At 47.7% G+C, this 12,541-nt stretch overlaps 1 protein-coding gene across 1 annotated transcript; it reads right to left on the bottom strand.

The window, feature by feature from the left end:
- Positions 1-425: 425 nt before the first annotated feature.
- Positions 426-7,170, bottom strand: C5AR2 (complement C5a receptor 2). Its single transcript, XM_007168191.2, has 2 exons — positions 7,049-7,170; positions 426-1,454 (listed from the first exon to the last, which is right to left on the bottom strand). The coding sequence occupies exon 2, from the start codon at positions 1,437-1,439 to the stop codon at positions 426-428; it is 1,014 nt and encodes a 337-aa protein (XP_007168253.2). The 5' UTR covers positions 1,440-1,454; positions 7,049-7,170.
- Positions 7,171-12,541: the final 5,371 nt, after the last annotated feature.

Raw genomic sequence — 12,541 nt, 5'->3', positions numbered from 1 at the left:
GGGGTCAAACCTCAACTCTATAACTTCCTTGCGTGTGATCTTGGGCAAATGACCTCTGCTCCCTGGGCCTCAGCTTATGAAAAGAAGCATCTCCCCCTGCCTGCCTGGGTTATTGTAAGAATTACCTTAAAGGAGAAACTATGTGTAAAGTGCTATCCTGGAGTAATGACTCTACGTGAAGGTGTCACTGCTATGTGATTTAAAAGATCTGAGCAGGTGAGATTCTAGAGCAGCCCTGTCCAATAGAACTTCCTGCAATGATGGAAATGTCCTATATCTGCACTGCACATGGCAGGGGGCATAATGAATGTTTGTTGAATGAATCAAGGAATAAATGACAATATCATTAAGCCCCTGGATCCAGCTATGCCTGAAGCCAGCCTTGTAAAGTGGGATAGGAGGATACAAACCAATTTCCCTCTAGCTTACACTTCCATCTCTGAGACCAGGTCTTGGCCAGTGGATTTCTTGCTGACCACACTTTCATCACTGCTCTGTGACTCCTTCAGGGCCCAGCGACATGAAGCTGCCAGAGACTGTCGGAGTTGAGACCGCCCGAAATACAGGAAAAGCATGGGATTGAGACAGCTGTGAGCAAGGGCCAGACCCACGACCAAGGGTTCAGCCCGCAGGGCCCGGGCCAAGAGCACAGAGTGTGGGGCAGCCGCGGTGAGTACCAGCCCCAGCGTGTGGTAGGGGGACCAGCAGACAAAAAACCCTACCACAACGGCCATGCCCAGTGGCCAGCGGTGTCGGGTAGCACAGCGCAGGAGGGCACCATGGCAGCTGGCCACGACCACCAGCGGCCCCAGGAAGCCGAAAATAAACCGGGTGGCGGTCACTGAGCTCTCGGCCACGGTCGAGCCACCATAGTCCACCACGCACTCCAGCCGGTGTGGGAAATGCTCCTGACGCAGCCGGCGGTAGATGGCTGAGGGCACGGTGAGCAGCAAGGCCAGCGTCCAGGACGCCCCACAGACTACCTGCACCCTGCATGGCCTCCCAGCTGCACCCCACCAGGTGGGCCCGAAGGCCAGCAGGCAGAGGTCAGCGCTTAGAGTGGCCAGGAGGAGGACGCTGGCGTACATGGACAGCAGGATGACGGCGGGCAGGGCCCGGCAGCCCACGGCCCCATACAGCCAACGGCCCCCGTGGGCGACGGACACCGCTAGGATGGGGAGAGACAAACAGCAGAGTAGGTCCGCCACGGCCAGGTGGAGGAACCAGGTGGCACCGACCCTCCGGCGGGCCTCTTTCCAGGTCACCCAGGCCACCATGGCATTGCCTGGCAACCCCACCAGGAAGACGGCGGCATACAGCAGGAGTGGGGCCACGTGGAGGGGGTCAATGGAGACGCAGGTGCCATCAACACAGTCCACAGGGAGATCTGGAATCTCGCCGTAATCCCCATACTCGTAGCCGAGAGATGAGTTCTCCATCCAAGCCCCAGACACCTGGACGGGCAAGAAATGGCATGAAACCTCAGAGATAAAAACTCTCAGGCCCTTGGAATCCTAGATGCTAGGATCCTAGCATCTCGATCCTGGATCCTAGATCCTTGGAATTCCAAGATGCTAATGCGCTGGGACTTGGGCTGGGGTCCCAGCGCATTAGCATCTTGGAAACCAGAATAGAACAACGTTAGAACTCCAGCGCATAAGAATCTTGGAATTCTAAAATATTCCGGTGTTAGAACCCCAACTTCTTAGCATCCTGGAATTCTAGAATATTACAGTGTTAGAAACCCAGCTGATCAGCTTCCTGGAATTCTAGAATATTAGTGTTAGAACCTCAGCTTATTAGCATCTTGGAATTCTAGAATATCAGCTTACTAGCATCTTGGAATTCTAAAATATTACAATGTTCCATATCTACTGTCCAGTACAGTAACTGCCAGCCACATGTGGCTACCGAGTATTTGAAATGGCAGCCAGTGTGACTGAGAAACTAAATTTTCGATCTTATTTAATTTTAATTGATTTAAATAGCTACACGTGGCTAGTGGCTACCTTATTGGACAGTGAAGTTCTAGAGCATCAAAATGTTAGAACACTAGCCTGTTAGTAACCTGGAATTCTAGAATCTAAACTATTGGAATCTGAATATCCATCAAGATGGGAAAAGGTTAATATGTCTTCACAGCAAAAGTGTTTGTCTTGGTTCTTCCTCATCTGGACTTTCGAATCTTGGAACAACAACAAAAATGTACCTCTGAAGCAATTTTGTCATCTTTGGTTTTTTTAATGTAAACTAGATCATAGTAAAACATGCAGATGGCAAAGTGTACACATCATGCAGGTACACCCACTGAGTTTCACCCCAACACATCTGTGTCACTGGCACCCAGAGGGGGGAACAGAACATTTCTAGAATCCTGCTAGAGCAGTTTTTAAAAGTAATGACAGTGTTAGGAAAACAAGAGGAATAAAATTTTGAATTCTCTATAATTCATTCATTCATTCATCCAGCCATCCTTCCAGCACAGTTGCTGTTCCAGGCACTAGAAGCACAGCGGGGGCCAAGACAGACAAAAACCTCTCTCCCTTTGGAGCTGACATCCTGGTGGGAGGAGTCAGACAGTCCAGGAATAAATAAGCAAAATACACAGTATTTTAGAAGGTGATCAGTGCTACGACAAAAAAAAAGTCACACAGGGAATTTTTAATTCCCTATGTTGGAATTTTAAATGAGGGGTCAGGGAGGGCCTCTCTGAGAAGGTGATATTTGAGCAAAGCCATAAAGGAGGTGAGGGAGGGAGCTGTGTGGGGATCTGGGGGAAGAGAGTTCCAGGCAGAGGGAACAGCCAGTGCAGAAGCCCTGAGGTGGGCACATGATGGTCATGTTCAAGGAAGAGCAAGGGCACCAGTGTGGAGTAGATGGGAGGTAAAAACAGAGAGATATCAGCGGCCACATAGGTATTGTAAGTTCTTTATCTTTTATTCTGCGTGAGATGGGAGCCATGGGAGGGTGCTGAGGAATGATAATCATAACTATTATTACTGTTATTATTATTATTATTATTATTATTATTATTATTATTATTATTATTACTATAAGCCACCATCTATTGAGACTTTGTGTTATGTGCCAGGCCTTGCTCCAAGCCCCTTTAAATGTTATATAATTTAGTCCTTATTACAAGCCTCTAATTTTCATACCATTGTTATACCCATTCTGCAGATGAGAAAACTGAGGCACAGAGAAACTAAGGAACTTACTGAGGATGACTCAGCTAAGCAAGTAACAGACCTGAGTTTCAAGCTGTGTTAGTCCCACTCTGGAACTCTGGGCCCTGGAACATCATCATCCAAAAATCTGAGGTTCGGGAGAGTCGGAAGGTAGGACAGCCAGTGACCCTAAGCAGAACTGGGCTCTGTGACTCTGGGTGAGCAGTTTCGGTTGGCTTTCTCTCTCTGGGTTTCCTCATCTGAGAAGTGAGTCACGGAGGTGAGCCTACCTCACCAGTTTGGGGAGGCCTTGAAGAGTTAATATGTATAAAGCACGTAGCACAGAGTAAGGACTTGGTAGATGGTAGACCGGTCCCCGTGATGTCCCCATGATGTCATAGTAACCTGACCCTGCAGCTCTCTGCTGATTCTTCGTGGCCAACTGGCGCTGCCCAGAGCACCAGCTGGAGTTGATACAACAGGAAGGGCAGAGAGGAAGTTGGGGCACTCCTCCCTGCCAAGCAGATGCTAAGGGGCCAAGTCATTGTGTGTGTGTGTGTGTGTGTGTGTATGTGCGTGCGTGTGCGTGTGTGTTTGGAATTTGGCACTCCGCTTTCATATTATTTTCATCACTAGAGTGAAACGTGTGCAGGCTTTAAAAATTCAAACCCTCCTCAACTGTGTGGCCTTGGGCAAGCCACTGAACCTCTCTGTGCCTCAGCTTCCTCATTTGCAAAATGAGAATAATATGCTCACCTTGGAGGGTGCTATGAGAATTCAAATTAATAGGCGTGAAGAGCTGAGCACCGCGACCAGTCCGCCCAGTCCGCCCAGTCCGTTGTGAGCATTAGACATGTGTTAGCCACTGGTACAGAGACACACACACACCCTCTCCCCCCACCCTGAGACCCCGCCCTTTCCAGCTCATTCCGGTTCAGATCTGAGTTTTCTGTGTGTAAGCACCTCTGTCGGTCTATGGTATTTCCCTTTTAATACATTATACAGAAATGGGAAAGTTCAACACCCCCTGTGCCATCTCTTAATCTTTTCAATTTAATGTCTTAGATCTGTTTCCCCATCCGGACACACCCACTCCTTTCTTCACAATAACTTCAAAATCAATCCACGGGCTGGGCGTTTTGTGCTTATTAACTAGCCTCAGACTAAAGGACATTTAAGGATCATCATGGGTATCATTATTCTCTTCTTATTATTTTATACACCAAATAAATTATATTTCTATATGTACGTCTATAGATAAAACAATTACCATTATTATTATTTTATACGCATTCAAATAATAGATGACATTTATCAAGCTTCTATCATGTACCAGGCATTCCCCTTAGAACAACCCTATAAGGTAAGTACAATTATTATGCTCATTTTCCAGTGTCAGCTCTTCCCTGCTTTGGGCTCTGCTGTGTCCCTGACACCTGGAGTAGCATGTGGCGCACAGCAGCTGCTTAGCTGATATTTATTAGTTGAGTAAAAGAATGAAGAGGGAGAATCTGAAAAGAATATATATATATGTATGTATAACTGACTCACTTTGCTGTACACTTGAAACTAAAACGACATTGTAAGTTAACTATACTTCAACAGAAAAAAGAAGGAAAGGGAGGGAGGGAGGAAGGAAGAAAGGAAGAAAAGAAGAGTTAGTTTTGCCTTTAATGGAAGAAGCTGAAAAATGCCATCATTTTATTTTTATTTTTTTATTTTTTTTTTTTATTTTTTTTTCCCAGGATTCTTTATTTGTTTATTTATTTATTTATTTATTGTCTGTGTTGGGTCTTCGTTTCTGTGTGAGGGCTTTCTCTAGTTGTGGCGAGCGGGGGCCACTCTTCATCGCGGTGCGTGGGCCTCTCACTGTCGCGGCCTCTCTTGTTGCGGAGCATGGGCTCCAGACGCGCAGGCTCAGTAGTTGTGGCTCACGGGCCTAGTCGCTCCGCGGCATGTGGGATCTTCCCAGACCAGGGCTCGAACCCGTGTCCCCTGCATTGGCAGGCAGATTCTCAACCACTGCGCCACCAGGGAAGCCCCTTTATTTTTATTTTTAACGCAGTATGTAATGATGTATGTATTAACATGAAAATACATGCACGAAATACTATTTTGTGAGAAAAGTACGTAACTAAACTTCTAATATTTTTAAACAGTGCATTCGTTGTACAGCCAGAAAATCAACAATAAAGATACTGTCATTAAAAATACAAACAAAGGGTTTCCCTGGTGGCGCAGTGGTTGAGAATCTGCCTGCCAATGCAGGGGACATGGGTTTGGGCCCTGGTCTGGGAGGATCCCACGTGCCGCGGAGCGGCTGGGCCCGTGGGCCACAATTACTGAGCCTGCGCGTCTGGAGCCTGTGCTCCGCAACAAGACAGGCCGCGATAGTGAGGGGCCCGCGCCCCACGATGAAGAGTGGCCCCCGCTCGCCGCAACTGGAGAAAGCCCTCACGCAGAAACGAAGACCCAACACAGCCATAAATAAATAAATAAACAAATACTTTTAAAAAAAATGTGTTAAATGTTTAAAAACAAACAAACAAAAAGAATGAAGAGGGAAACTGAGGCACAGAGAAGCAAAGGGGTCACTTCAGTTCCTTGCGATCACAAGGGCCCTTGTGCATGCTCTTAGCACACGTGTGTTTGTGTATCAGCCAGTCTAGCTGGGACTTCTGCCCTGGGAAACCGTGGGGAGCATCTACTAAAGCCAGACATATGATAACTTTCCCCTTCCCAGAGAAGCATGCATATGCTCACCAAAAGACATGTACCAGAATGTTCCCAGTGGCCCAAGATGGGACACCATCCAAATATTCACTCACAGGAGAATGAATAAACATATCGTGGAATATTCTAAACAGTGAGAATGAACAAACCACATGCGAGAATGTGGATGGACTTCATAAATATGGTGTTGAGGACAGAAAGGTAAACGCACAGGAGAATTTACTGAATGATCCCTTTCTCCTCAAGTTCAAAAATGGGCAAAAGAATTCTATGGGGATGGGGAGTGAGGGCAGGCGGAGGGAACTCTGGGGCTGGGCTCGGGCTATTTCTTAACCCGGATGCTGGTTCCCTGGGTGTCCTCAGCTTGTGGAGATACGCAGAACTGCTCAAGCCTCATGTGCGTACTTTTCTGTGTGTGTGTTCTACGTGAAAATAAAGTTAAAGGATCTTTCTTAAGAAGGGGAATCGCTGAGTCAAAGGGCTTGTTTGGTGGATTCCCCAGAAGCTGCAGGTTTGGGAAGGGCTGTTTTCCTACACACCTGAGTGTGGCCGTGGACGGGACCATTTGACAAAGGCTTTTTCTGTTGGACTGCCCAAGTAAATTCCAAGAGCCTGGGATTCTGATGTGGATTCCAGTGCGATGGCAATAAGATTCCACTCCTGAAATTCTAGTTCTGATTCCCAGATTCTGAAAATAATGAGTCTAAAAGGCCAGGATTAAAAAATGAATAAATGATGGGGCTTCCCTGGTGGCGCAGTGGTTGAGAATCTGCCTGCCAATGCAGGGGACACGGGTTCGAGCCCTGGTCTGGGAAGATCCCACATGCCGCGGAGCAACTAGGCCCGTGAGCCACAATTGCTGAGCCTGCGCGTCTGGAGCCTGTGCTCCGCAACAAGAGAGGCCGCGATAGTGAGAGGCCCGCGCACCACGATGAAGAGTGGCCCCCACTCGCCGCAACTGGAGAAAGCCCTCACACAGAAACGAAGACCCGACACAGCCAAAAATAAACATAATAAATAAATAATAAATAAAAAAATTTTAAAAAAATGAATAAATGAAAACAATTTTAAATAAAAATAAAAGGCCAGGATTGGGAAATGCCCCCCACACACACCATCATTCCCTCCCTCCTTCCCTCCATCCTTACCGTCTCTTGAGGAATGGTCCCCCGCTTAGCCAAACACCACTTAGGAGCACGATCCAGGCCCACAGCAGGACCTGGGAAGTCTGAAGTCTCTCCCCCGAGTCTGGCAGTTAGCGGATTCCTGCAAGCTGGTCCCATTTGCCAGGGCTCCTAGGGGACTCCGCGGGGCACTGTCACCTCACAGGTCCCAGCCAATGCTCTTAAGCAGCGAAAAACAGGAATGGCCTTTTCCTACTCCCAGGGTGTGTTTGTCCTGGATTCTTCCCATGACTCACACATCCCAAAATTACCGGGCAGCAGGCGAGACTGGAGAGGGCTCGGGTGGGTGGAGGGTTGACCCAGTGTCAACAACAACAATCTCAATGTCACCAGCTTCCTGGAAGCCAGATCTACATGTGGTGTGACCTTCAAGGCCTGGGGGTCTTGGCCTAGACTCACTGTCCCTGCAGGGCCCTCTGAGGTCTTCCTCACCAAGTCCCCACTGTCTGCTACCCGCATCCCCGCCCCAGACTCCAACTGTGCACCCAGCCCCTCCCTTCTGCCCTCTGCAGAGCCTTGAAGACAGATCAGTATTCCTCCCATCTCACATGTTCTGAGGGAGACAGCTCAGGGTCACAGCCTCCACCAAAAGGCCAAGGGTGCCCAGCACAGGGCCTAAGGCTTCAGAGGCAGACAAAACACAAACAAGTCCTATCCGCTCTGTGGAGCCTCTGTTTTCCCTCTTTAAAATGGGAAGATTTGGGGAATTCCCTGGTGGTCCAGTGGTTAGGACTCTGTGCTTTCACTGCCGAGGGCGTGGGTTCGATCCCGGGTCAGGGACTAAGATCCTGCAAGCCGCGCGGTGTGGCCAAACATTTTAAAAATAATAATAATAAATAAAATGTGAAGATTTTGAGCATAGTGGTTCCTAACCTCCTTCCAAGCATAGCACGGAGGCTGAGAACATGGATTTGAGAGCCACAGAGATAAGATACATATTCCAGGTTTCCCACTGGTGAGTTTCTGGGCCTCAACCCTTCTGAGCCTCAACTTCCTCATCTGTGAAATGGACGTTTTAGCTACGGGCATTAAATGGGTAAAGAGATTTAAAACACACACAACAGGGCTTCCCTGGTGGCGCAGTGGTTGAGAATCTGCCTGCTAATGCAGGGGACACGGGTTCGAGCCCTGGTCTGGGAAGATCCCACATGCCACGGAGCAGCTGGGCCCGTGAGCCACAATTGCTGAGCCTGCGCGTCTGGAGCCTGTGCCCCGCGACGGGAGGGGCCGCGATAGAGAAAGGCCCGCGCACCGCGATGAAGAGCGGTCCCCGCACCGCGATGAAGAGTGGCCCCCGCTTGCCGCAACTGGAGAAAGCCCTCGCACGAACCGAAGACCCAACACAGTCAAAAATAAATAAATAAAATAAATAAATAAGAAAATCCTAAAAAAAAAAAAAAAAAAAAAAAAAAATAATAATAATAATAATAATAAATAAAATGTGAAGATTTTGAGCATAGTGGTTCCTAACCTCCTTCCAAGCATAGCACGGAGGCTGAGAACATGGATTTGAGAGCCACAGAGATAAGATACATATTCCAGGTTTCCCACTGGTGAGTTTCTGGGCCTCAACCCTTCTGAGCCTCAACTTCCTCATCTGTGAAATGGACGTTTTAGCTACGGGCATTAAATGGGTAAAGAGATTTAAAACACACACAACAGGGCTTCCCTGGTGGTGCAGTGGTTAAGAATCCACCTGCCAATGCAGGGGACGCGGGTTCAAGCCCTGGTCCAGGAAGATCCCACATGCCGCAGAGCAACTAAGCCTGTGCGCCACAACTACTGACCCTGCATGCCACAACCACTGAAGCCCACTCGCCTAGAGCCCGTGCTCCACAACTAGAGAAGCCACCGCAATGAGAAGCCTGCGCACCGCAACGAAGAGTAGCTCCCGCTCGCCGCAACTAGAGAAAGCCCACGTGCAGCAACGAACACCCAACGCAGCCAAAAATAAAAATAAATAAAATAAAATAAATTTTAAAAAAAGAAAGAAAATCACCTTTAAAAATAATAATAATAAAATAAAATACACACAACAGCGCCTGGCACACAGGAGATGCTGTGTACATGTTTGTTAAATTAGCAGTAATAAAAAGCATATGCAAAAAAAAAAAAAAAAAGCATATGCTATCAATTTTGTAAACTTACATTTTAGGAAGACAGACTTAGCAAGAGGAAGTGACCATTATTTATTCCAACTTCGGAACCCTTTATTCAGCGGTTTTCGGTGTTTGTGCCACTGTGTGTGTATGCTTTAGAGGTTGAGGGGGCACATTTATACATTTCGTTTTTTTTTTTTTAGTTTTATTTATTTATTTATTTTTGGCTTCGTTGGGTCTTTGTTGCTGCGCGTGGGCTTTTCTCTAGTTGCGGCGAGCGGGAGCTACTCTTAGTTGCGGTGCGAGGGCTTCTCATTGCGGTGGCTTCTCTTGCTGCGGAGCACGGGCTCTAGGCGCGCAGGCTTCAGTAGTTGTGGCTCACGGGCTTCAGTAGTTGTGGCTCACGGGCTTCAGTAGTTGTGGCTCACAGGCTCTAGAGCGCAGGCTCAGTAGTTGTGGCGCACAGGCTTAGTTGCTCCGCGGTGTGGGGGATCTTCCCAGACCAAGGCTCTAACCCGCGTCCCCTGCATTGGCAGGCATATTCTTAACCACTGCACCACCAGGGAAGCCCTATTTATACATTTCTTTTGTTGTTGTTTGGAGAATAAACTCATGTTGGTAAAGGAAGTTATTTTTCTGTCAAGAGACTAGAACTCGCAGCGTGAGCTGGGGTGTCTCTGCGTGACCCAGTCTTGGCCGAGACTGGCCCCAGACCACCCCCTTCCACCATGTTCTGGGGGGGGCCTCCTCATCCCCACATCCCACCAGCCCCAGGCCCCTGTGGGAACCCACCCTGGTCAGAAAGAGAAACTAACATGGAACAAGCATTGCGGGGGGTGGGGGGGGGTATTGGCGGGGGCGGGGTGGTGTCCAGTGAGGCACTGTCTTTTATCGGCTCAAACTTTCTCTCATCTTTCTGATCTGGACCATTTTTAAAGTCTTTATAGAATTTGTTTCAATATTGCTTCTGTTTTATGTTTTGGTTTTTTGGCCGCAAGGCATGTGGAATCTTAGCTCCCCGTCCAGGGATCGAACCTGCACCCCCTGCATTGGAAGGCGAAGTCTTAACCACTGGACTGCCAGGGAAGTCCCAGACCTTCTCTGATCTTGAGTTTACAGGGGTGTGTTTCTCAGATCACTTGATCTTTTTTTTTTTTTTTTAATAAATTTATTTATTTATTTATTTATTTTTGGGTGTGTTGGGTCTTCGTTTCTGTGCGAGGGCTTTCTCTAGTTGCGGCAAGCGGGGGCCACTCTTCATCGCGGTGCGCGGGCCTCTCACTGTCGCGGCCTCTCTTGTTGTGGAGCACAGGCTCCAGACGCGCAGGCTCAGTAGTTGTGGCTCACGGGCCTAGTTGCTCCGTGGCATGTGGGATCTTCCCAGACCAGGGCTCGAACCCGTGTCCCCTGCATTGGCAGGCAGATTCTCAACCACTGCGCCACCAGGGAAGCCCAGATCACTTGATCTTAAACTCCTCGGTCACTGAGTCTCGGGCATACGTTTCTCAGATTCTGGGAAGCTAAGGCTTTCTGGTGTCTCTGGAGCTGGGGGATCTTACCTGGGGATCTGGGGGATGCTGTGAACGGGGACAGGGACACAGCTGTTATAAAAAGTGAGGGGCTTTTGGGGGAGTGGGATTCGTTTTACAGATACCCTGCGAGATGCTGAGTACCAGCCCCTCAACAATGGAGAAACTTACAATGAGGACATCCTTAGAAGGTTATTAAATTGACCCATATGAAATTGCCAGCTTTGTGAGTCAAAAGAGGTTGAAGTCTGGCAAATCGTGGCAACAGAAAGCAGATTAATGATGACCAGGGCCTGAGGGGAAGGGAGGACGTGAATGGAAAGTAACTGCTTGATAGGAATGGGGTCTTTATTTTGGGGTGATGAAAATGTTCTGGAACTAGTTACATAGTGGTGACAATTGCACAACATTGTGGATATACTAAATGCTACTAATGGTGAGTTTTATGTTATGTGTATCTTACAAGTTTTTTTAAGTAATAAATAAACTGTTATACCCCCTCACCCTAAAATAGGATGAAGTCTGGTAATTTCATGGAGTGCAGCCTAATGGAATTCTAGAAGCCCAAGAGAGTGAGTGGCCAAGATGGGGAAACCAGTCTCTTTTGAACAATACATATTATTACGTGATATCTGATGCATAGAAAAGAGTGCCTGTAACTTGTGTAAAGTACAAAGTACAACAAATTAGCATCTGTAAAATCACCATCCATCTTAGAATCTTTGAATATCTAGATCAAGGGTAAACTTTTTCGGTGAGAGAACTGAGAGTAAATGTTTTAGTTTTTGCTGGTCAAGAGGTCATTCATCTCTCTGGTAGAATGAAAGCGGCCACAGATTGAATGGCATGGCTGTGTTCCAATAAAACTTTATTCACAAAAACAAGCAGTGGGCTGGATTTGGCCCACAGGCTGGAGTTTGCTAACGCCTGACCTAGTTCAAAGACTCTGAAGGCTCAGTTGTTGGCATCACAGACTTTCAGAAAGTTGGAATCACAGGTGATTTGACCCAAGGGATCCTACAACATTAGCCACAGACTATTTGAATCACAGGATTCTAGAATGTCACACCAGAATCTTCAAGTGTTAGAAGTATAAAACTCCAGCTGTTAGATGTTACAATTTTGTAGATGATCTGAACGTTAATCAAGATATTCTAGCCCTGAGCTGTCCAATATGGTAGCCACCGGCCACATGAGGCTACTGAGCATTTAGAATGAGCCAGATCGCTCATGCAGCTCAATATTGAAAAAACAAACAACCCAATCAAAAAATGGGCAGAAGACTTAAGTAGACATTTCTCCAAAGAAGACATACAGACGGCCAAGAAGCACATGAAAAGCTGCTCAACATCACTAATTATTAAAGAAATGCAAATCAAAACTACAATGAGGGCTTCCCTAGTGGCGCAGTGGTTAAGAATCCGCCTGCCAATGCAGGGGACACAGGTTCGAGCCCTGGTCTGATTCCACATGCCGCGGAGCAACTAAGCCCGTGCGCCACAACTACTGAAGCCCACGTGCCACAACTACTGAGCCTGTGCTCTAGAGCCCGCAAGCCACAACTACTGAGCCCACGTGCCACAACTACTGAAGCCCGCGCTCCTAGGGCCCGTGCTCCGCAACAAGAAAAGCCACCGCAATGAGAAGTCCACGCACCACAACAAAGAGTAGCCCCTGCTCACCACAACCAGAGAAAGCCCGCGTGCAGCAACTAAGACCCAAAGCAGCCAAAAGTAAATAAATTAAAAAATTTTAAAAAACTACAATGAGGTATCACCTCACACCAGTTAGAATGGGCATCATCAGAAAATCTACAAGCAACAAATGCT

Source organism: Balaenoptera acutorostrata, chromosome 19 (assembly GCF_949987535.1).
Source record: "Balaenoptera acutorostrata chromosome 19, mBalAcu1.1, whole genome shotgun sequence".
NCBI classification, from domain to species: domain Eukaryota; kingdom Metazoa; phylum Chordata; class Mammalia; order Artiodactyla; family Balaenopteridae; genus Balaenoptera; species Balaenoptera acutorostrata.
Note: the sequence above shows the minus strand (reverse complement) of the source record. Positions and strands in the feature narration are given on the sequence as shown.

Coding starts and splice junctions, on each gene's coding strand:
- C5AR2 (XM_007168191.2), bottom strand. CDS start 1,439: ATGGAGAACTCATCTCTCGGCTACGAGTATGGGGATTACGGCGAGATT.